The following is a 25,938-nucleotide window of genomic DNA, read 5'->3' on the forward strand; positions in this document are numbered from 1 at the left end:
CGAAGGTCGCCCACAAGCTGGAACAACCCTGCTCGGCGGGGGAGGCAGCAACGGCAGCCAGTGCTGTTCAGAGGAAGCAAGCTCCCCGCTGGCCTCTGGACTCGTGTTCTGTAAATCCCTGGGTTTAACACCGGAATATTCCGGACGCACTTTTGAGAATCTGATCTAACGAGCGCTTAAGGCAAGGAAAGCAAAACTCCACAGAACCAGCGCCGTCAGTGCGGTGCAGGTCTCACCCCGGGATTATCCCCCCGTCAGGTAACAGTGTTGGTTTTGAAAAGCATCACAGGAACGCAAAGGCAGGAACCGGGTGCGTGCAGCGGGAGGTGCGTTGGGAAGAGGGCTGTGTCCTCGGAGGGGCCGGGAATGAGGCGTGACGCTGGCATGCAGTATGAACTTCTCTCGACACCTCTCCAGCCTGCAGATGCGGGGGGAGGTCTCACGCACGCGCCCCACGGCCAGCTCCGGGCAGAGTCACGGTGACCTCTGTAAGTGACGCTCTGACAAGTCCTGCATCTCCACGTGGGATCGGTGGGCAGCTCTGTGGGAGGATCCGGACAGCTCCCTGCTCCAGACGCTCACGCACCCCTCGTTCCAGGACTTGTCACAGAACCACCTCCCCTCTGTCTTCCAGCGAAGCCGCCTCATGGCCACGGAGGCCCTGGCTGGTACGGTGCTTGAGAAATGAGACCAGGGATGCCTCCAGGACCAGGACCGAGCGCGATCATCCACATGTGATCCATTCTACCACTCCCTCACTTCCATGGGCAAAGGTTCTCGGGTCCTTTTGCCAACAGACTACGCAGGCTTAGAAGAGGCTCCTGTGACTCAGGGTTTGAGGACTCTGTGTGCTAGGGCGCCCTAGGTTTTTCCCCACCAGGATGCTTTATCAGAGTCCTAATCTCGCAGCTGCTAGTTGCCCCAATTCCTGTTAAATTGGTTCAAGAAATCTGTCTCTGATCACGTGCAAGACCTGGAAACGGACAAACTTAAAAAAATATGCAGGATGCGCCCTGCTACCCACAACAGAATCTCCTATGAAAACTTCCAGGAGCCGAAGTGCCACAGGAAACAACTACCCTCATCCACGTGGAAAAGCTGTCAAGCTCCCCAAATAACGTGGGAAACCACCCCACACAACATGTAAGCCCTAACCCAGTGGTCGGCAAACTGCGGCTCGCGAGCCACATGCGGCTCTTTGGCCCCTGGAGTGTGGCTCTTCCACAAAATACCACGGCCTGGGCGAGTCTATTTGGAAAAAGTGGCGTTAGAAGAAGTTTAAGTTTAAAAAATGTGGCTCTCAACAGAAATTTCAGTCGTTGTCCTGTTGGTATTTGGCTCTGTGGACTAATGAGTTTGCCGACCACTGCCCTAACCTAACACTCACAGGGAGGCAGAAACGACAGGATGAGTTCCCGTGGGCCGCTGACCTGCGCAGGCGCGGCTGCCGCAAAACCAGCGCTGCCCATGATCTTCCCCTTTTTGCCAGTTTTTGGGTAAAATAAAAATTGTCTTCAGATGCCTTTCCATGAGTGCCAACAGGTACCCGTTGACCTAGGTCTCTCGGCAACGCAAACCGGCGTCACGTGGACCTCTGGGAAGCGGGGAACGGCGTCTCCGTACATTTCGCTTTTGTTTAAGCGCCTCGCACTTTGCACGATGCCTGTTTTGGCTGCACAAGGAGACGCTGTGGCGAATGCCACCCTGTCACACCAGGGCCTCTGAGGACAACTCATGCTGATAAACCAACATGTAAAACCAACGGAATGAGGAGCCCCCGGCGGGAGCCTGGAATTTTCCGTTCTGATTGTGCTGCCCGCAGGGGTGGGGCCCTGGGTGGGGGGCTGCAGGAGGCGGCCAGGTGGCTCCAGCTGTGGGGAGGGGAGGGGCTCACAGGCAGAGTCCCTGCAGCAGGCTGTGCAAACCTCACATGGACGTGGACAATAGTGTGGTGGCTGCGGGGGTGGAGGGGGATGGGCGGAGGTGGAAGAGGGTATAGAGGGGATAAAGGGTGATGAAAAACATAAGATAAAAATGTTAAAAATTCTTTAAATATTAAAAGATAAATTAAAAATAAAGTACAAGACTGGGTTGCAAGGTGCACAACGCTTCCGAATAAAAGATGTCACCAAAAGCACTGAGATCATGTGAGGAAACGAGGGGGAAAAAAATCCTTGAATTTCCAGATCTGCACCAACATTTACATTAAGGACAAAGGATTTAGGCGTGGACACTGGGGGGGTCGGCTCCACGTTTCCGCTGAGTTTCTGCATTTATCCAGGAGGACACGGGGTTCCTTTCCTGCCGGGGAACTGGATGGTGGGGTGTGGAGAGCGGCTACAGTGTTTGGACAGGTTCAAGGCTCGGACTAATGAGGGGCACAGTCCTCTCATGGCCACGTGCAAGTCCCAGCTTGGAGGGCAGAGCCCTCTGAGCACAATGATAGCCAATAGCTGTAGTTGTAAGCTTGAACCTCTGGTCCGAACCTGTGGTCCCACATGCCTGAGTGATGTGGGCTTGATAGAGTTCAGGTGCATGTAGGTGAGTAGGATTGAAACCCACGAGAATGCTGTTAACATCTTGATCACGCCCTTACTTTGCCTCGTGGCATCTGGTTATACAATAAAGACACGGCTTGTAGTCCGTGGCACTGTCGCTATCTCCCCATCAGAGAGGCTCTCCATCAGAGAGGACAGCGTCCCACCCAGACCCCCTGTCTGTCTTTTCTCAATCCTTCACCGCCCCCTCTTAGGTTCCCCCTGGCTGTGCTGGCGTGGCACAGTGGGGACCATCATCCCTGCCCTCCCAGATCCACCTCTTCCCAGCTAAGACAGAATTTGCTCTAAAACAGTGGTCGGCAAACTGCGACTCGTGAGCCACATGCGGCTCTTTGGCCCCTTGAGTGTGGCTCTTCCACAAAATACCACGTGCGGGCGTGCACGTACATCGCGATTGAAACTTCGTGGCCCATGCGCAGAAGTCGGTTTTCGGCTCTCAAAAGAAATTTCAATTGTTGTCCTGTGGATATTTGGCTCTGTTGACTAATGAGTTTGCCGACCACTGGTCTAAAAGAAGGACAGAGTGTGTACTTACCTATAACAGAACCTCACACTCTAGACCCCGCGGCGTTTTTCTGTGTAGTGGACAGATTTATCGGGACTTTGGGGCCATAACAATCTGTTAAACAAGGGGAAGATGCAAAGGAGGCTGCGAGTGGAGAACACGCAGTTACTCCGGGGAAGCACGGAACGTGAAACTATTTCCTCAGGGACTGAGATGCTCCCTCCAAACTCTGCAGCCTCCGGAGCCCTAATCAGGGGTTCCAATTAGTCTACTTTGGAATCACGTCCTTCCGAATCTAACACAAGTGCATTTTTAAAGGCTGTAAGCCGTACCTTTCGCTCTCTCTGGGCCTGTGTTACGTCAGATAGTTGAGGGAAGGAGGCTTTAGAAAAAAAGAGCATCAGTGGAACGTCCTTGAAGAGACGCCGAGCTGTGGCCGGCGGGCCGAAGGTACCTCAAGCCCCGTGCTGTTGACACACACTGTTACATCATTCTGGGGAAATGGGCCATGCTCGTTCCCAGCTTTCTTGAAAAACCCACAGATCTGCTTTGTCCTGGCAATGACCAGCTGGACCCGAGCAGTGTGGGAGCCCGCTGGGAGGAGACACGGCTGTGTGGCTTTGGACAGGTTACTCACCAGCTCTGAGCCTTGGCCTGCCCACGCAGAAGGCCAGCCGCATCCTGTCCTGGGTGCTGTGAGCCAAAACCCAGCGTCTGGCTGAAAAACGGCACCCACTCCGTCATGACGGGGCTACCTGTCCCAGCAAACCCACCTTTCCACATCCTGGGGGACACTGGGCCCTGCGGACGGAATTCCTTCTACGTTTCCATGTCCTGCACGCACAGCTCAGTGAGGCCACTGGGGGCGCTGGGGGGGTGGAGGGTGGCACACCAACAAATACCGACCCACGCACATGTCCATCCAGTTTATCAGCAAAGCTCAGTGTCTCCTTAACTCAATACGGAGATTAGGTAAGTAAAGGGCCATGTTTAGGGACACAGACATGAAGCATCTCCCACACATCAACAGGTATTAGACGAGTCAATCAATGAATGAATAAAATGATGGATGGATAAATAAAAAAGGCCCAGCCCGCGTGGCTCAGGGGTTGAGCGTCGACCTATGAACCAGGAGGTCACGGTTCGGTTCCCGGCCAGGGCACACGCCCGGGTTGCGGCTCATTGGTCAATGCGGTAACGGCACACAGGCGGCAGGCGGGCCTTGCCCAGAAAGGTACCCAATAAAGAGCAAAAGCGGGCGCGTCTTACCTCCGGAGTGAGGCGGGGGGCCGCACAGCAGGACCACGCCCTGGCCTTCGCGCACCGACACGGCCCTTCGCATTTTGGTTTTAAAGTTTTCGAGATCTGATTTGAAAACAAAACGAAACAGCATTTCAGAAAGAACGACATGAAAATGTCCGCGCAGTGACGCTCCTCTCTGTCGTAGGGTGACATGTCAAACCCATACCGACCCGCCAATCCTGGGTTTCTAGAACAGCGTCAGACAGGGCGGGGCTGCCCCAAAGGGCAAACAGCGCAGGCGTGAGCATTAGAAAACCGGGAAAGGGGACCCAGAGGAGGAAGCGAAACGCCTTCAACCAAATATCTACATGGCCCGGTACCCACACCCGTCACAGCGATTCACCAAATCACGACCACGTTTAGCTTCTCCTGCCAATGAGAGCCAACTCTTTGCACATTTTCCCGCTGCGCTATGTTATCATCAGTAGCACAGACACATTTATTCCCCCTGTGATCGGTGGTGCTATTTATACACAGAGTTGAAAATACTCCGAGTCCTATCGTGGAATACAGGAGTCCTATCGGTCCCACGTCTTGGAGAATTCTGTGAGGGTGAGTCCCGGGCCGTTTACCGAGTGGGGGGAGTTCACAGGAGAGCAGTGAATTACCTCACATCGTCCCCCGGACTGGTAGCTCTGAAAAAAACAGAAGCTGTCTTTATAATTGTCCGAGGAATGTCCTTCCGGTGGGTCATGAAGCCATCGAGGCAAGTGCTATTTGGATCGCACTTAGTAGGTTATTTTTAAGACACTGAATTTCCTCCCAGAACCATCAGGACAGCAAATCCCGACTCACACCCTCTGGCTTCAAATGCACGAGAAAATCCTACCGGTTTGATTCTGAACAAAGCTGAGGCCTCTCTGGGGAAAGGAAGAAAAATAATGTACCCGTTCTCCAAAGTCTGACTAAAAAGGAGGGGAGCCGAAACCGGTTTGGCTCAGTGGATAGAGCGTCGGCCTGCGGACTGAAAGGTCCCGGGTTCGATTCCGGTCAAGGGCATGTACCTTGGTTGCGGGCACATCCCCAGTAGGAGGTGTGCAGGAGGCAGCTGATCGATGTTTCTCTCTCATCGATGTTTCTAGCTCTCTATCCCTCTCCCTTCCTCTCTGTGAAAATCAATAAAATATATTTAAAAAAAAAAAAAAGGAGGGGACTTCTACAGGCAGTCGAGGGTGTCACACTCTGTACCCAGTGGACTGCACTGCTGGTTTGTGGGAAAATACACCCGTTTCATGGCGCCTGACGGTGGACGCAGACCGCCCCGCGGCGACCATGCAAAGGGGCCAGTGCGTGTATCGGAGGGGGAAACTTAGGGAATTTCAACTCTGCCTTGAAAAAATGTAAAAGGCAAAATAATTATCTTTGGATTGGTGAAACTACAAAGTGTATACTAGTACATGTGACTGTTCTATGCACTTTAAATCCGTGCATCAGCCCTGGCCTGTGAATCCCAATGGCTAGAGCATCGGCCTGGGCACCAAAGGGTTGTGGGTTCGATTCCCAGTCAAGGGCATGTACCTGGGTTGCAGTTTGCTCCCCAGTCCCAGTCAGGGTGCACGCGGGAGGCAACCAGTCCATGTGTCTCTCTCACCTCCATGTTTTTTCTCTCTCTCTTTCCCTCCTTCCCACTCTCTCTTACAAGCAATGAAAGAAATATCCTCAGGTGAGGGTTAATAAAAAATTAATTGGTGCATCCGAGGGAGATGAGAGAAGTGCTGCATTTCATTAGCCCTGAACGAGTATTACACTGCTGGTTATGAGCACGGAGCAAAGCAAATCAGCGAAGCCCACATATACGTGGCGAGAAAAGGAGCCGGAGTGTGTTCTGGACTGACCGGAACCAGAGGCCCCCTACAAAAATGATTCAATAACCGAGCATTGTGTCCCCTTAAATGTGTGAGTAAAGCGCCATATTATCACAGCGCAAGGCTCCTGCAATGCAGCTCCGTTAGCACGGCCCAATTGCACCATCCGATGGGTCCAGGCTAAGCGGGGGCAGGGCTGGGGGTGGGGATAGGGGGCAGCATACCAGGATGAGCCCACATGTGGATGATAACCAAATGGTGCCTTCCTGACCTCCCGTGGGTGTCAGCCTTGAGGCTCTCCTACCCCGTTCCTGTTCCCGCGGTTATTTAACTTCACACGGCGGAAGGGAGTCATCGCCGATTTCGGCCAGAATATGCCAAAAGGATAAAATAGTTCTAGAACGATCACGTCTCCTCTCCCTGAAAGGTAAGAACCTCTTTCCCCGAAGCACCAGGTGTGACCACTGCTCAGGACGCTGTGTTGGTGCTGCCTCTATAGCCTATGAGGACAGGGGCATTATCTGTGGGGCCCAACGTGGCCGGTTCACGGAGCACACACATCCACATGCATCCACACGCATCCACACAGCAAGAAGACCGGTGATGGCTTCGACATGCTTCCCACGGCTCTGCTCCCGGCACAGCACTGACGACCCTGGACGTGTTCCTATAAAGCAGAATGCCCTGGGTTCTTAGTTGATGTCACCCAGGGTGTGGTCCAGGGCCCCGGCCTCATTACCGCCTGGGAGTCTCACTGCAAACGCGGATATCTGTAGACTTACCTGTGCACCAGGCTGCATCAGAAATATTTTTTATTATTTTTTAAATATTCCTTTATGGATTTCAGAAAGGAAGGGAGAGGGAAAGAGAGAGAGAAACATCAATGATGAGAGAGAATCATGGATCGGCTGCCTCCTGCACGCCCCACACTGGGGATGGAGCCCCCAACCCAGGCATGTGCCCTGACCGGGAATTGAACCATGACCTCCTGGCTCAGAGGTCGACGCTCAACCACTGAGCCACGCTCCTTGTCCTTGAAACAAAGGTCTCCAGGGGCACCAGAGGTTTGGGATACCTCAGCGCACCTGCGTGAAAGCCGTATTTTAAAAGCCAGTTTGGTTTTAACAGGGCCATGGGGAAAGCCGGAGTTCTTAGACAAAACCCCGCCAGTCCAACGGGGCTGGGTTTTCAAGACCCACGGAACCTTCTGTGCCAAAGCCTCCCCGTGGAGCTGGGTGCAGCCGGGGAGCCCTAACGATCGCTTCCCCAAACACAGCCTGGAGCCTTCCGCTCCGACGCAGCCACGGGCCAGCTTGGCTCTGAAGAGCCCTCCTCAGATGACAAGGTTCTGAGCCTGGGAACAGATCACGCCACCTCAGTGCAGGTGTCTTCACTACGACCGCAAACGCTTTTTTTTTTTTTTTTTTTTAAATATATTTTATTGATTTTTTACAGAGAGGAAGAGAGAGGGATAGAAAGTTAGAAACATCGATGAGAGAGAGACATCGATCAGCTGCCTCCTGCACGCCCCCCACCGGGGATGTGCCCACAACCCAGGTACATGCCCTTGACCGGAATCGAACCTGGGACCCTTTAGTCCGCAGGCCGACGCTCTATCCACTGAGCCAAACCAGTTAGGGCCGCAAACGCTTTTTAAAACGCTTTTAACAGCCTCGAAAACGTTGCAGCCAGGAGGCGGGGGCGGACAGCCTGCCCCTGCGTCTCTTCCTAAAACCCTCCGTGGGATTCTGTGCAAATGTCTCGGGCCCTGGGAGATGCTTCCTCTTATGCAAATGCAGGTTCTCCTGCACCTGAGTGAGCAGCCTGCAAAGACACGTGATTTTAAGGACGAATATTCGTTGTTGCATGATACCCTCGCTTTTATCTGTCACAGGAATGTGAAAAGTAAAAATACACTTAGCAAAGCAAGGACTCTCCTCACACTACAGGAAACAGTATCAAATACGGAATTCTTACCCTTGTTTACAAATAGTTTGTTATTGAAGGCGTCCCCTCAGTAGCTCATTGGCAGACTGGCAGGCTGGCTCACTGGGGGGTGCAGGGGGGAGGAGGAGTCCTAGGGGCTGACATCCAAAGAGCACCTTGGTTGCCAAAAAGGAAGCTAATTGGCTTTATTTTTCTTTAATTATATGATCACTAGAGGCCCGATGCACGAAATTCCCCCAGCTGCCGGCACCAGCTTCCCTCCGGCACCCGGGACCCGGGCTTCCCTCGCAGCCCCGGCTTCATCCGGAAGGTCATCTGGAAGGACGTTCGGTCTAATTAGCATATCATGCTTTTATTATTATAGATTTCATACTGAAAAGGCTTATCAAAATAAGAGAGAAACATCAACGATTACTTATGAATTGTGGGAAAAAAAATACTTCCCTAATTCACGTGACATGGAGGTTTTTTAAAGGATTGAAATGACTTCCCATGCATGAACCGCTACAGACACACAGCTTTTAACCGATTTTCAAAAGAAACCCGTGAGACAGGTCACGTGCGTTCTTCTTCCTCCCAATTTCACACGTGCAAACCAAAGAGAACTGGGACTTCGCCCAAAGCCACGCTGCTCATGAGGAGTCAGCCCCAGGCTGATGGCTCCCCACCCCCCCACCCCAATTCCTAACTTGGAGAGAGGAACATCACATCCAAATGGACACTGAAGCTGCTCACTGCCTTCAGTCTGCAGAAACTTGGCCTTAGAGAAAAATACTGAAAAGGATGCTATCTGCCCGATTTGAAAGTCATATTTAACGTACATTATTCTTTCCACCATCCAATCAATTGTTCAACACGTCTTTTCAAGTGCCCCCAAGGTTGAGCGAGGAGATAGATGTGTTTGCACCTCTGAAAGCTGTCTGTGCCCCGAACCTGTCCGGCTTTGGTTCTGTTTTCCCAACAAGGAGGAAACACCTGCTGAGGAATCCCTGGGGTTGATGCGGGGTCGAAGGAGATGGCTGATGACACAGCTTTCAGACGGTGCACACAACACCCCCCATGAGAACTCCCTTAGTCATCAGTCTCTGCAATCTAACGCAGCCATGTCTCCTCAGAGTTTTTACACAGTGTTGCGCGGTGTGTTTGTTTATCTAGTGCCCACCCCCCCATCCTGCCTAGAAAGTGAGCTTCATCCCTGAACCCTGGGCACGTGGATTACGGACTCAGCGTAGGAACAGGTGTCATCGCATCGTTTCGATAGGAGGCCTCGGCCTGACGCTCCCCATGAACCCACACGGAACCGTACGTTCCTGCCCGTGGGTGGGAGGCTGGCCATAGCGGAGGTCACTTCCTCGCGTGGCTGACTTCCGTTTTCTGCTGAGGAGCTCCTTAGCTACTGACTTAAAGCTCACCCAGCAAAGAGCGAAGAAAGACCCTCCCACTGAACATGCGTGTGGGATTTAAAGAAACGCGTGCATTTTCCCCAAACTTTAACCCTGGGTCAGACTCACTGTGACACGCACAGTAATTCTAAAACTTTCACAAACAAAAGTATGTGATTTACAACGAATGGAAAATAATAAAAAAAAGTTATGTTTTGAATAATGACTTCCTGGTAATTTTTAGAAAGGCTTTAAAAACACTTAGCCAAGAAAAAAAAAATCAGCCTAATATAAAGTGATTTAAGAAAAAAAAAAGGGGGGGGTATATTATTGTGTCCTTTTAACACCATACCCTAAAATACACTGGAGCATAGTAGTAGATGGATGTAAATATTATGATCTCCTGCCTGTTGCCCTGGAAACTCACTATCAGTAAACCTCTGCATAGGCATTTGCCTGTGTTCCTGGGGTTTAGCAAACAAGGCAGATTCATGCCGCTTGTTTTCCGTATAAATTACGTCCGAGGTCCACCATAAGCAAAGAACACGGTGCAATTCATGCTACAGAAACACATCACCCACGGCACCAGGTGCCACGTGGATCCATGAGCCCAGGACACCCCCGCCCGGCGTGCCTTAAAGAGCCCTGGAGAGAGGTTTCTCGGTGTAAACGTCTAAGGCACAAACACGTAGACGAGTTAGAGAGCCATCAGGGCACCGTGCTGCTGCAGAGGGCAGGGCGAAGGGAACATGCAAGTATATCGTAGTTAGAATAAACCTGGTAACTGCCCGAATGGGTTCTTACGCCTCGGACCTCTGCTCACGGAAAGTTCCAGAAACTATGAAGCTGGGCGGCGGGGGGAATGGCGCCCACGGTCCCTGTTTGGTGCACCCGCCACCATGATGGGCTGGGCTTCGCCCTCTCAGAACACATCTCCTGGCAGTACGTGTTCTGTAACTTGACTTTGAAAATATGTTTTTATTGATTTCAGAGAGGAAGGGAGGGAGAAGGAGAGAGATATAGGAACCACAATGATGAGAGACAATCATGGATCAGCTGCCTCCTGCACGCCCCCTACTGGGGATCGAGCCCGCAACCCGGGCATGTGCCTTGACTGGGAATCAAACCGTGACCTCCTGGTTCATAGGTCAATGCTCCACCACGGAGCCACACCGGCTGGGCATAACTTGACTTTTTAAACAGGAAGGTCTCTCCATCCCTGTCCCGGTGAGAGGAAGATGAACCTCTCCGTTCCTCCTGGTTTATGTTCACGCGAACCCCCGTTTCATGCTGTGACCACTGCCGTATGGGAGACAGATGGACACAGACTTCTTCTAACCAACACCACGGAGGAACCACAGAACCAGGAGACACTGGTCATGCCTCAGGGCGCGCGTTAGAGGGGCCTGATGTTGGACGTGGCCTGGGAAGGGAGAGACGGTGACACTGTGAACATTAACACTCGTCGTCCTGTGCCCCCCACGTGCCATTTACTGCCGAGCCGACGGCACCAGGAAACACACCCGGCGGGCGAACCTGCCGAGCCTGCAGAGTGCAGGGTCCCTCACAGGCTCTGCGCGCAGATGCCACCTGCATGCTGAGCAGCTTGGAAGGCGTCGCCTCCCCCCACACACCTGAGCTTCCGCGGCTGGGACACGGGAGAACGTGCGGGTCGTTGGGCGTGAGGAGGAAACGGGACGTCACGCGCAGCCACTGACCACCGGCTGTGAGCACAGGCCCCCAGACCACACAGAGTGTCCCCCGTGGCTGCTCCTGTTCAGGAAGGGCCTTCACTTCTACCAGGTGGCGCACCTCACAACTCATTTCCTGCATCTTTAGCAACGCGTTCCTTTGTTTTCTGTTAAACACACAATGCCCGTCCCTGTTCATCTGCATCCCCCTCTGCCTGGACGCAGAAGTCAGCCTCGTGTGGCAGCTGGACACGCTGCCCATGTCCAAGACGGAGCATTTACACACCCTGTGCTTCAGTGGCGGCCAGCAGGGCTCTTCCCAGCGGTTAGCATGAACCCCCCCTCCCCCCGACACACACACACACACACACGCCTCTGATCCTTTTAAACGGTCTCCCATTTTTACCTAGCCTGCGTGGCTCAGCGACTGAGTGTCAACCGATGACCCAGGAGGTCCCAGTTCAATTCCCGGTCAGGGCACATGCCTGGGTTGCAGGCTCCCTCCCCAGTAGGGAGTGTGCAGGAGGCAGCTGATCCATGATTCTCTCTCATCATTGATGTTCCTCTCTCTCCCTCTCCCTTCCTCTCTGAAATACATATGTATGTGTATATATACATGTTCCCATACTTTCATCTGGGCCTGCCCTATCTTGTATGAATTTCCTTCTGTAAGCCAATGCAAGTCTTTTCAGCAGCTATTGGGTGTAAATATCGATGAATCATGTAGTAAAATTATCATCGAGTCTTTGTGGTTTCTTACTGTGCCTGCTCGGGGCCACTCCTTTGCCACTCACCTCGCCACAGGAAGGACAGAGTAAGAGGAAAGGGCGGAACATCCAATTAATTAGGTTTCGATGAGGCTCTGAGTCTTAAGTAAATCACACCACTGCAGCAGAGAGTTTACATCTGAATTATTTATGTACTCTCCTAGAGCCCTAATCTCTTTAATCATCTTTGCTCAATTAAGAACACCAGCCATCATTTTTAATAGAGAGAAGAATAAAAACCACGTTGGTGTATGATAATCCGCAAGGGAGCCAGTTTCCAGGGAAGATCCCAGGCCCCGCCCCTGAGGATTTTGATTGGGCAGGAGGGGCGGGTGCGGGGTGGGGGGGTAAGCTGAGGGCCACCCACACTGAAATTTCAGACACAGGGGGGTCTACCTGATAGTCAGAAAACACTTTGACATCCTTTGTCCTTCATGAAAATGTAAGTCTGGGTGAACTGAAGTTATTTCCATTCTGACATTTACTGAAACTTGGCATGAATCGGCCTCCTCCAAACATTCAGGAGCCCAGCTGACTAGTCCCTGACTCAGGGAGCCCCAAATATTGACCCAGGACCCTAACCTTCAAGGAGCAGGTTTGGCACACTGTCATCAAGCAAGAGACGAGCATGAAAGTTATGGCTCACCAGGCAATGGAATGACATGTTTCTCTAAAGAGCACATAGAAGTGCATCTCTTAATCTATAGATATAAAAGGCTAGTATGCAAAGTGTCCCCTCAGGAGTTCAACCTGGAGACCAGGAGTTCAATCGCTCACTATGATGTGTGCTGACTACCAGGGGGCGGTGTGGAATGAAGGAAGGCCCCGGCTGGCAGCTGGAAGGCCCCAATGGGCCCTCATCACCAGCCAGGCCTAGGGACCCTACCCGTGCACCAATTTCGTGCACCGGGCCTCTAGTTTTACAATAATGGGTGATAACCATAAGTCATCATGTAATCATTTAGTAGCGAGAGGGGCAACCCTGCTGCGTCTGTGGCTTCACCTCCTGAGAGTGAAGGGCTCCAGCTTCCAAACGCGAGAGACTTTCGGGAACTCATCCCGGGCGCTCATTCATCGGCAGGGAAGCTTGGCAACTGCTTTGCAGCTATTAGAGATATATTTTATACATACGCCGTTTCTGCTACACAGCTTTAAAACGTTTCCAAGGATTCCAGTTCCCAGACTATAGAAGGAAAAGCAGAAGCTTTTTTATGCTCAGAAATACTAAGAAAAATCCCATACCCTTGGTGGACACCTGGATGGGGTGACCTCGGAGAGCAACGTGCTGACTCCTATCACTCTCCCCCAAAGATCTGAATACACAGATCTTCTCTGAAGCACTGTTTACAAAACCAAGGCTGGGGAAAGCCTAAACGGTCGTCAGAGAAACCATTAGGAAGGACATGGGTCATCTGGAGCCCTGGGCAGCACCCCCTGAGCTGTTATTAAAATGCGGGCTCCTGCTCAGTCGTGTGGCCGAGGGTCGACCTAGGAACTAGGGAGGTCACAGTTTGATTCCCAGTCAGGGCATACGCCTGGGTTGTGGGCTCGATCCCCAGTGTGGGGCATGCAGGAGGCAGCCAATCAATGATTCTCTCTCATCATGGATGTTTCTCTCTCTCTCTTCCTCTCCCTTCATCTCTAAAGTCAATGAAAATATATATTTTTTAAAAACCACGCAGGCCCCTGGGCCCCACCCAGGCGTGTCTGATGCACCAGCTCTGAGGTGGAGCCCGGAAGGTGCTTCTGTAGGAAGTCCCCAGGTGAAGCTGATGCTGCAGGCCTAGGAACCAGGCTTTGAGTCTCTGGTCTATGCTGTGGACTAGCTCACAGCCATGTGTGTGTGCATGTGTGTGTGTTTGTGTGTGTGTGCTTGTGTTTGTGTGTGTGCACGTGTGTGTTTGTGGGTGTGTGTGTATGTGTGCATGTGTGTGCGTTTGTGTGTTTGCTTGTGTTTGTGCATGTGTGTGTTTGTGTGTTTGTATGTGCGTGTGTGTGTGTGGAGCGGGGAGGGGAAATCAGAACCACAGTTTCTGATAGGAAAGAATCTGCAGTGTGTGGATGGAATTCTCAGATGCTGGACTGGCTGGCGTCCCCGCTTTTCAGGGCCCGCACCTAAAACACCGCAGGAGGCGCAGGGGGGCTGGCTGCCTGGACACCCAGGACGTGGGCGGGAAGGAGGCCCACCGTTCATTGTGCACAGAGCACTTTTTAAAAAATACGTTTTTATTGAGTTCAGAGAGGTAGGGAGAGGGAGAGAGAGAGAGAAACATCCATGATGAGAGAGAATCATTGGCTGCCTCCTGCATGCCCCACACTGGGGATGGAGCCCACAACCTGGGCATGTGCCCTGACTGAGACTCGAAACATGACCTCCTGGCTCATAGGTCGATGCTCAACCACTGAGCCATGCCAACCAGCCACAGAGCATGTTTTAAATGAAGTTCTAACTGTTGAAAAGAAAGCAAGGTAAGACGATTCCACTTTAATTACTTGACTGACAAAACCCGTGTGGTGTTCCCTGCCCACTAGCCAAAGGGGCACTAGCCAAAGGCTCTGCAGGGGCTTAACTGTGGGACCTGCAGAACCGAAGCCAGCTCTGCCCACAGCGCCCTGGCAGCACGGCGGGGTCCTCTTGCCTTAATGGGCCTGCACGAGGGAGACAGATGTGGAAATGGTGTATTTGGGAGCTGAGGAGTTTTGTCCCGACACTAGGCCGTCACGTCAGCGCGGAGCAGAGGGGCTGGGGGAGAGGTTCACTGCTCACTGGCACAGGGCCCCTGCCGGGGAGAGCACCTGCCACTCCCAGCCCCCGAGGTGGGAAGTAAACTGTCTAAAACAGTGGGGTGATTCGGCATCTCTGCAACTCACAGCCAATAACTGCAGGAAGTCTCACCGGAGCAAATTCACGTTTTTGATGAAAAAAACACAAATTACACAAATTTTCTCTATCTCCTTGTTGTGACTCGGCTACAACGTTTCCAGAAGATGAACGCGTGGTGTTCATTTCCTCTGGCTGCGAGTTTAAAATGTTTCATTTATGCTGAAATAGCAAGTCACTAAGAGGTCACACTCAGAGGAAAATGAAATCCATCTCCACACACTTTATATATAAAGCGAATAAAATAATTCTGAAGACCAACAAACACCAAGCTTAAAAAATCTCTTCCACAAATAGGCTACACTCTGTGAATGGTGGAGCTGACGTTAATATTCATTTTAATATTAAAATAGCATATTTAATAAAGTTCTGAGATAAGAGAGAAGTTACAGTAGCTGATGGATCATTTTATTATTAAGACCTGATGTTTTACAGAAACCTATGATAAATAAGACTATATAACGGACTTTGGTGGGGAAACACAAGGAAGTCACCATTTGGTGTAAGGGTGAAAACTGTTAAAAAGTGTTTTGATTGCTTGCAAAAGCTTAATGTACTCCAAAGGGGTAACGGTTTTCAGAAAATAACTGCCCACTCAGACCGATTCTAGAGTCAGGTGCCCACGGGTGGCAACACCTTTGATGTACAGGTAACTGGCCCTGGTCTGCGGCCACACTTGACCATCAACCCCACGCCTAAGGCCAGTCACCTCCGCTCTCCGCGACTCGGTGTTCTCATCGGTGAAACAGGAATAACAGGACGATATCATTTACCTCAACCGGGTTACATGCGCCCCCCTCCCAGAAACTGCCCCCACCCAACCCACCCTTCCGCTGTCCACATTACTGTGGTCTAAGGGCTGGGGGCTGTTCTGGACCCTCCCTTCTACCCCTTTACAATCATGAAGCCGAAGAAGACACGTTTACCTTGGCTCCTTACGTGTGTGCCATGTTAATAATGAGACATCCTTTGCGTTTAGCGTTTATAACGGAAGCCTGATAGAACACCACCTCCTTACATTTCTAGCGCCAGGACTTGTTTAAGAACATATTCTGCATGGCCCAGAAGGGGAGATAATACATGACAAACAGATGAGGAGAATCTAAGCAGTTAACAAAGTTCAAGGGGGGGGGGGGGGGACCTCTGTAACAGAGTCGGGCACCGGTAGAAAGTCCTACTCACTTATATGCAGGTTATAAAGGTCATTCTGACTTTCTAACCATTTTTAAGAAAAGGGACACCTGGTTGGATAAATAATTCTGGGTCCAGAAAGTGCGTGTGTGTGTTTTTAACTCTGCAGGTGGAACGCAGCCATGGTTGATACCAAGACCCAAACAGGGAGCCCTCAGGTTCCCACAGAGGCTCTCTGGGCCAGTCACCGGGGCGCAGGGAGGGGTGTGCTTCCAGGCCGCCCCCCGCGGCTCCTCTGTGTGGGCTGACGAGCTCACTCCGAGTCGGCCATAGAACTGAGCCTCTTCATCGAGACAATGTGAATAAGAAAACAGGCATCAACTAGCAGGGAAAGCAGGTGTAAGCAAACGTGTCCCAGACACAGCGGGACAAATGGTCCCCCGCGCTGAATCCATCTAAAAATATTCTGTAGAGACTGAGAGAGGGGAGGGAGCAGTTGCTAATTTGGTGAGCTCCAGGGACACAGCACTCTGCTGGGGTAATATATTCCTTCTCCTTTTCTTTTTTTTTTAATATATTTTTATTGATTTCAGAGAGGAAGGGAGAGGGAGAGAGAGAGAGAGAGAGAGAGAGAGAGAGAGAGAGAGAGAGAGAGAGAGAGAGAAACATCAATGAGAGAGAATCATTGATGGGCTGCCTCCTGCATGCTCCCCACTAGGGATCAATCCCACAACCTGGGCATGTGCCCTGACTGGGAATCGATCCGTGACCTCCTGGTTCATAGGTTGATGCTCAGCCACTCTACCGTCTCCATTTCTAATCAGCAGTGGCAATTCTGACATGCCAGAGCCATCGATGAGGCCAGGAGCTCACGTGTCCTGCGTGCCCGGGGCTCATGGGCAGGCAGTTGGCAGACTGTCTGTCTGTCTGAGGTCGCTCCACCCTCTGTCTATCTGAGGTCGCCCCACCCCACCGTCTGCTTTAGTCCGGCCTCGGAGCTAAGAGTGGTTCAGCTGAAAACAATCAAAAGAAGAATTTTGCTTTCATGTCACGGGAAAATCACCGGAAACTGAAGGTCCAGCGCCCAGAGATACAGCTTTACTGGCGCACGGCCACGCGCACGCGTCTCCACATTGCCCACGGCCGCTCGCCTGCTACAGAGGGAGCCGGGTCCTGGAGGCAGAGGCCACGTGGCCCGGGAGGAGCCAGACGCATGAGCTGACGGGCTGCGGGACCCCATTTCCACGACCTTCCGGAAAGGCCCGGCCAGGGGCACAGAGAGGAGACCAGTGGTCCCCAAAGGTAAGGAACAGGGATGTTGGACCGCAAAGGGGCAGCTGCCCACATGTCTGATCTGTGCCCCCGTTGCCACTGTGAACCCCCACAGACCCGTATACCCATTGGTGTGCATGCAACGGGGCATACGAAGGGGCGAACGGGCCGGGCTGGTTCCCCACCCACAGCCATACGGACCCGGCAGGATCCGCTCTCCCTCTCTCTCCAGGGCGATTCGCCTCTGGCTGCAGAGCCCGCCTCCGCCGAGGACCTTCCATTCGGACAGCTGACGGAGTGCGATAAGGACAAGGACCACGGCATCTGCCTCGTGTGCGCCTCAGCCCAAGTCTCTCTGGCGTCACCGAGTGCCTGCTCCTCCCCGTCGCACCGACCGGACTCCTCGGGGCACCCCCTCCTTAACCGGGCCTGTGTCCGGGTCTTGTAGCGAGTTTCCTTCCTGGGGCTCACTCCCTTTTCTCCACGGAGCCCCTGCCACCCTGCACACCCGCCCAGGCCCAGAGGGCCCTCACTGTCATTCTCCCTCTTTCCTCTGCCTCGCCCCCAATCTGTCCCCAAGTCCGGGAGGTCTATCCCCGAGCACCTCCTCCCTCGCTTCCCTCCTCATTTCCCAGCCCCCTCATCAGCACATTCCATCTAATGGCCCGACACTCATCCAAGTGCACTCTCACTCTGCTGCTCTGCATGCCCACCCCCGCCCTGCGTGCCCACCCCCTCCCTGCGTGCCCACCCCCTCCCTGAGTGCCCACCCCCGCCCTGCATGCCCACCCCCTCCCTGCGTGCCCACCCTGCCCTGCGTGCCCACCCCCGCCCTGCGTGCCCACCTCCTCCCTGCGTTCCCACCCCCGCCCTGCGTGCCCACCCCCTCCCTGCGTGCCCACCCCCGCCCTGCGTGCCCACCCCCTCCCTGCGTGCCCACCTCCTCCCTGCGTGCCCACCCCCGCCCTGCGTGCCCACCTCCTCCCTGCGTTCCCACCCCCGCCCTGCGTGCCCACCCCCTCCCTGCGTGCCCACCCCCGCCCTGCGTGCCCACCCCCTCCCTGCGTTCCCACCCCCTCCCTGCGTTCCCACCCCCGCCCTGCGTGCCCACCCCCGCCCTGCGTGTCCACCCCCGCCCTGCGTGCCCACCCCAGTGGCTTCCACTGGCCCCAGGTCTCGGAGAGGCGTGTGAGATCTTGGTCATTTCCCAGCTGGGTCTCCCTCCACGAGCCTCTGCAAATCTCGGCTCCTACCATCCAACTTCTCTCAGGCCTTGAATGTCCTGTGCCTCCTGCTTTTCCCACCTTAGCACATGCTGTTCCCAGGGCTGAAATGCCCTTCCTGCAGCAGGGAGAGGGAGAGAGAGAGGGAAAGGGAGGGAGGGAGGGAGAGAGAAAGGAGAGGGGGAAGGGGAGAGGGAGGGGGAGGGAGAGGGGGAGGGAGAGGGAAGGAGGGGGAGGGAGAGGGGGAGGGAGAGGGAAGGAGGAGGAGGGAGAGGGAGAGGGAAAGGGAAGGAGGGAGGAAGAGAGAAAGGAGAGGGGGAGGGGGAGGGGGGAGGGGGAGGGGGAGGGGGAGGGGGAGGGAGGAAATGAGGGAGCGTGGGGAGAGCAGGGCAGTCACAGAGCGAAGCGCGGCCGGAAGCGTGGACAGAGGGAGAAGATGAGCCACTTTGTTAGTCTTACTGGGAATTCCTGCCGAGGACGTCGGGGCCTCTTCAGATAAGAGGATATTGATTGCTGACACCATCAGAACATGGTGTTAGGAAAAGCGTGATGACAATATTAACAACAACCACATTCACAGTCAAGAAAGACAGACGATAATGAAGCTCTCGGGTGCACTGACAGACATGCTTATTTTGAGGGGAAAACCCAGAATGTGCTAATTCCATGTCCCATCGTCAACGCCTATCCCGGGGGAGCCTGAGGTCCCGATGAGTTGCTGTCGTGGAGGGAAAGTCAGTGAAAGGTCACGGGTGGAGAGGGACTTTTCATGAGCAGGTTGTGTACTGGGTAACGTGGAGCTGCAGACAGACTTTTAGGAAACCTTTTCAGCCGATGCAATTAAAATAAATTTAATAATCTGAAAGGTAGTTATTCTAAAACTTCTGAAGTTGATCATCAAGAAGTCATAATCAAGCCCTGGCCGGGATGGCTCAGTTGGCTGAGCATCAACCTATGAACCAGGAGGTCACAGTTCGACTCATCAGGTCACATGCCTGGGTTGAAGGTTCGATCCCCAGTAGGGGACGTGCAGAAGGTAGCCAATCAATATTTTTCACTCTCACATCGATGTTTCTCTGGCTCTTGCCCTTCCTCTCTCTAAAAATCAATAAAAATATTTTTTAAAGGATTCATATTCAAGATACTAGGAATAAAGACGTGTGAAGGAAACGGCCTATCCGTTGACTTTCGGTCATTATCTGTCAGTGTTGCTGAGCAGAAAGCCAGGAGCTGAGTGCGCGAGGGACAGTCGGCACAGTTTGCGGGTACAAACAAGAACACGGACTAGTGTTCGCCGCAGGAAATTTCCATCAGTTACTTTAACAAATCAAATAACTTAAGTGATGATATATTCTATTTCATAAAACACTGTCCTTTGAGATTTTGAAATTAATGTCCTGAGGTATAATTTACACCAGACAGAAGAATTTTTTTTTTTTTAAAGATGTACTATGCCTTCAAGTAGCATATTCTTTGCTTTATCCCCGAAGGACTCGGGCAGGCAATTCACAGAAGGAAAAAATAAAACAAGGGATGCTTTAGTACATCTCTTGCAAATCCAATCATCCTAAATCTGAGAAACAAGAGGCTCTTCCATCAAACGCAGAATTAGGGAAAGATGTGCAGTGAATGATGGGCTTCTAAGAGCTATTTTTATTTTGGGGAACATGACTGCAAGTCGAACAAAAACAAGGAGGAGGGCGAAGAGAGGGAGAAAAAGTCTCTTGAAAGAGATCATGACTGTGAAAATCACAGGATTTCAGGTATGATTTTAAAGACATTTCCCAACATTTGCAAAATAGAATCCTAGCGGCGTAATGGATGCGCATTAAGCCAGGGCTCAATTAAAGAGGTGCTTCTGTGAAAGGAGAGAGGGGTGTTTTTAGCGAGCTCCCCATAGCGGGAGAACACAGCGGCCTAAAAATGATGGCACCCAGTCCCCTGTGGAACCCAACCCCCCCATACACACACACACACACACACACACACACACACACACACACACACACTGTGCTGCCTCTGAACTGAGGGCTGAGTGCAGTTTCACGCACCGGCCTCTGGTTTATCTGTAAACACAGCCTGGAGCTGCCCACCTCCCGGGCGAGGTTTCGCTCACGGGGACACCGCAGGGTTCTGCCGCGAAGACATCGGGAGAAGGGATGCAGCGATGAAGAAACAGGCCCCCAGGGACCAGAGGTGGGGAGTCACACAGAAAAACAGGCAGAGGATGTCCAAGCAAGAACTTTCCGGGGCTTCAAGGAAACACCACGGGTCCATCCCAGGAAGCCTCCCGTCTACTCCCAGGACATCACCTGGGTCACAGGCAGCCCGGTGGATCTGTCCAAATGAAGCTGTTAACAATGCCACGCGAACTTGTCCTCCGTCCGGACTCACACGCCCCTGCTCTCCGCAAGTCTGTAAGGATTGTAAAAACTGTCTTCCTCTCTCCACACGCACACAGCCAGACCCAGGCAGGCTGCCACGGACAAGAGGAAGCCTTGGGGATTTCCTCCAGGTGCCCTGGACAGGGCATGGCCCGCACACGCACACATACACGTGCACACACACATGTGCACACATGCACACACGTGCACATGCACGCACACACAGCAGTGCTGGCTGACCGGTCACGTTATCGCTACCGAACGAAGGGGAGAAGGGACTTTCCAGGTAGATCGTGGGCGGTGCATCAGCATGCTCAACACGCATGTCCTTCCCCAAGGAGTCACGTCCTCTCCCCGCCTCCCAGCCTGCAGCCGGCTCCACCCCCATGCATATCTACATGAAAAACGTCCCCAGGTTACACCAGGTCGATCTCAGGTTTCTAAGTGTGTCTCCCCCAGCCATCACCCGCTGCCTAACACAGGGGGGTTCCCGGTGGCCCCTGGTTTGCATCCTCCGTCACCTTGGATCTAACAACAGACCAGCCAGTGATCGTTATTCATCAAAACACGCCACCCTGTTTCTTGGTGTCAGGGTGCCTGGGATAGGATGGCTCCCGTGAACACAAACGACGTAGCTGTGAGCCCTGCTGCGGCCCCAGCTCACACCATTCCCATCTGCCCGCAGCACAGACAGATCACGGGGAGGGGGAGGCTCTTCCTCCCCTTTTGTCGCTCACGGTTTGTACATAGTTTGGGTTAATTTGATGAGATCCTATTCCCCACTACCCGCCCCCCCCAATGGGCTCGTGAGCCTGAAATGAAGGTCTCGGTGTTGAGGATCCCAGGCCAAGCTGCCTCCGTGGCCCAGGGAACACTCTAGTCTCCAGTTTTCCACCACAAGAGAGGGTCCTGGCATGGAAATTCACCCCCACGTGCTTCTGGGAGAGAATGTCCTGGCAGAATCCCCATCAATTCAGCCATGCCGGCCACAGGCCCCGTCCCCCAACCTGCTCATTCGCAGGCGAGCCCCTCCAAAGCCGAGGGTCGGGAGGCGGACACGGCAAAGCCTGGGAGAGCTGTGAATAAGATTCCTGTCAAAGGAATCTTCTCAATCAACGTTCCCCCCAAAATGCAGAGCCTGAAATAATACCGCCATGCAACGAATATCTTATGACATCTGCGGGCATCTTACAAAATAAACCATGTTTGTGATTCAAAAAGCAAGCAACAGAGCTATCTCCCTCGCGTGGGAAAGCAGAAAACACAGACCTAGGGAAAAAAAGGTGACTTCTATACAACCCCAGTTTGAACAGTCAAAACCTTCCCGTGTGACTAGCTTGGGAAGCATTGTGTGTGACCCAAATGTGTTGCTTTTTAAATGTATACAGCATGAATGATGCACTGATAAAGCCAGAGGCTATTGCTTTATTTTTATTTATTTTATATTTTCATTGATTTCAGAGAGGAAGAGAGAGGGAGAGAGAGATAGAAACATCAATGATGAGAGAGAATTCATTGATTAGCTGCCTCCTGCACACCCCCTACTGGGGATCGAGCCCGCAACCCGGGCATGTGCCCTTGACCAGGAATTGAACTGTGACCTCCTGGTTCACAGGTTGATGCTCAACCACGGAGCCATGCTGGCGACACAAGGCGTCTTTAAACAGAAACCCCGTATGGCAAGGCTGCTGAGACTGTCCCCATCTGATGGTTGCTTGTCCCCGGGAGTTGAGGCTGGGGAGGCAACAGCGATGCTCCAGAGCAGGGGTCCTCAAACTTTTTAAACAGGGAGCCAGTTCACTGTCCCTCAGACCGTTGGAGGGCCGGATTATAGTTTAAAAACAAAACTATGAACAAATTCCTATGCGCACTGCGGGCCCGGGACGCGTCGGCTGCTAAGCAGGACAGGCAGCGGCACCCGGCGGGCCGGATAAATGTCCTCGGCGGGCCGCGTGTGGCCCGCGGGCCGTAGTTTGAGGACGCCTGCTCCAGAGCATGGCCACTGTGACCTGAAAACCAACAGCACCTGGAGGCCACATTGGGACGATGCGATCACACAAACAGTTGTCTGTAGGGTGGCTAGCTTAGCCACATCCACTCCTTTTCCCATAAAGGAGATGTTAGGTTCATCACCATGGCGAGCAGGTATACGTAAGCATCACTAAGCATGCATATGCGGCAGAGCCCAGAGCGGGGACCACCCGAGGGAGCAGCGAGCAAGGATGCTTCTCGGCGACCTTTGCCCACAGCGAAGACCCCTGACCTGCAACCCTGGGCCTGCCCCCAATGCAGGTCTCCACCCTGACAGGTGTCCTGTACAAACACACAACCGACGCAAAGGAAGGGAGACCAGTGAGAAGAAACACAAAATGGACAGTGTTCACAGGCATATGGGGAAGATCAAAACTAAATCCGGTCGCCTGGCCAGTGTGGCTCAGTGGTTGAGTGTCAAGCTATGAACCAGGAGGTCACAGTTCGATTCCCAGACAGGGCACATGGCTACGTTGTCGGCTTGATCCCCAGTGCGGGGCATGGATGAGGCAGCCGATCGCTGGTTCTCTCTCATCATGGATGTTTCTCTCTCTCTCTCCCTCTCCTTTCGTCTCTGAAATCAATAAAAATACCCCGTATATTTTTTTTAAACACCCACAAGGCTAAATTGGGTCTCAGGTCCCCAGTCTCTACAGCGATCATAGCATTTATATTGCATCCATCTACTACATGCATGACACCACGTGTTGTTTCCGAACCCCCCGGGGCCGCACCAAGGCCGCTACGTGCTGTCAGACGTTGGGCTTGCAGGGGTGTGGCCCGGAACTTACAGGCAAACTGCAGCTTTGCTTCTCTGCTGACGATGGTTCCGAGCGCATTCGTCGCAAAACACTGATAACTCCCCGAGTCCCGATCCCTGTGGGGGTTAATGAGCACCAGGTCTCCTCGGTTCAGCTCGTAACGAGACTCCACGCCCAGGTTAATATCGCTTCCGTTCAGCTGCCATCTGGAGAAAAGGCAAGGATTTTTCCCTCTTAGGATATAAATGTAGCCTGAGAGGATACTGAATATATATATATATGTATGTATATATATATATATATACATACATATATATATATATATATACATACATATATATATACATACATATATATATACATACATATATATATACATACATATATATATATATATATTAAATCAGCCTTATGAAGTCCACTCAAACACCACCTCTCCTGTGGTTGCCCTGATTCATAACTGCATCTCGAACACGCCCGGGGTATTCCGCAGCAACCGAAGGCCGGCGTCTATAGAAACCAGGGCAGCACAGCATCTGGACGTCAGAGACTCCTCGGGATTTCCTGAAAAGTGAGCACGATGCGGCGTGCTGTTGTGCTCACCGGGGAAATCAGGCTCGGCCTGGGCCGGCCACGAGGGGCAGAACGTCGAGGTAATTGCCTCGCACGCGGCAGGCGATCTCACGCTGGCCGGACGCGGGGAAGGGCACATTTCTGTGATTTATCCAGACCGACTGGGCACATTTAACCCACTAATTGGGTAAGTGCTCAGCTATCCATTTCCATCTGTCTGGGTAAATACCCGTCCCCCAGGCATACACTGTTCTCTAAGCCATCACGGTGCTATTTGCTGAAGAGTGCACGGTGGTAAAAATCCCTACATGTCACCTCGGGCGTCGGACCAGAACAGGCACGGGCCCCAGGGCCCTATTTACCAACAGGAAGCCAGAGGGGGAAAAGGGAAGAGAAAGAAGCTGGTATTAAACAAGGGTTTGCAACAGGAACGCCAGGCGTTTTAAACAGGGGGTGCACCTGACACATCGAGGTAGATGTCACCTTCAGTTTTTTTTTTAAATATATATATTTTTATTGATTTCAGAGAAGAAGGGAGAGGGAGAGAGAGATAGAAACATCACTGATGAGAGAGAATCAGTGATCAGCTGCCTCCTGCACACCCCCTACTGGGATCGAACCCATAACCCCGGGCATGTGCCCTGACTGGGAATGAAACCATGAACTTCCCGATTCATAGGTCTATGCTCAACCACTGAGCCACATCAGCTGGGCTATTTTATTTTTCCATCACTATTTATCTCCTCTAAGCCCTCTTCCACCTCCACCCAACTCAATACTTCCCCACAATCACCGCATTGTTGACCAGGTCCATGAATTCTTTTTCTTTTTTTTTTTTTTTCTTTTTGCTCAATTCCTCCATCCCCATCACAGCTGTCAGCCTGCTCTCTATGAGTCTGTCTCTGTTTTGCTTGGTAGTTCTGTTTGTTCCTTAGATTCCACATATGTGTGAAGTCATGATATTCATCTTTCTCTGACTGGCTCTTTACACTTAGCCTAATGCTCTCCAGGTCCATTCATGCTATTGCAAAGGGTAAATGTTATTCCTTTTTATAACAGAGTGGTACTCCATTGTGTAAATGTGCCCTATGTTTACTGCAGCATTATTTACAACAGCCAAGATTTGAAAGCAGCTAACTGCCCATCAGTAGATGAGTGGATAAAAAAATATTTCACCTTTAAAAACTTACCCATGTCCCACCATCCCCAGAACACATCCCCTGTGTAAACTGAGCCATCCATGTTCCCTAAGACTTAATTCTAGCAATAAAGCCACATGAGTACCTAGTCTATAAATTTTAGCAAATTAAAACAAGAATTTCCATTATGATATTCTCTTTATGAGGATTTTGAGGAAATGGGCGACATAACGCCCTTTTCCTAGATGAGGATTTCAATAAAGCAGCTCAGTGAGTCGGTAACTGTCCCATGTGTACTAATTGGCCAGAACAGAAGTGATACCCATTTTAATTCCAGCCTGAGTCCTTTAATCATGTCACGGACCATCTAAACTTGTCTCATTAATATATAGAATATTTAACCTGGACATACTATGCACTGTAAAAACAGATAAAAAGATGAAATGCAAACTTTATCCCAAGTGGATGTGCAGAAGTTAAATGGAATATTATACCACTGCGAAAATGTGAGAAATTTCATAAGCATGAAGAAGTCTCACAAACTATGGTTAATAAAAATGCAAATTAAAATATGCAGTTTGATACT

The 25,938-nt window shown here is 52.0% G+C and overlaps 1 protein-coding gene across 4 annotated transcripts in view; it reads right to left on the bottom strand.

Moving 5' to 3' along the window:
- The window catches only part of CNTN3 (contactin 3), a 141,419-nt gene that overhangs the window by 58,575 nt on the left and 56,906 nt on the right, over positions 1-25,938 (bottom strand). For all 4 annotated transcript variants that reach the window (XM_080671956.1, XM_080671957.1, XM_080671955.1 and 1 more), the window contains exons 4-5: positions 23,671-23,846; positions 4,333-4,428 (exon numbers count right to left, since the gene is read on the bottom strand). In XM_080671956.1, coding sequence (XP_080528082.1) covers positions 4,333-4,428; positions 23,671-23,846 — 272 coding nt within the window. The remainder of the gene's footprint in view (positions 1-4,332; positions 4,429-23,670; positions 23,847-25,938) is intronic.

Source organism: Plecotus auritus (assembly GCF_963455305.1).
Source record: "Plecotus auritus genome assembly, chromosome: 6".
Classification (NCBI taxonomy): domain Eukaryota; kingdom Metazoa; phylum Chordata; class Mammalia; order Chiroptera; family Vespertilionidae; genus Plecotus; species Plecotus auritus.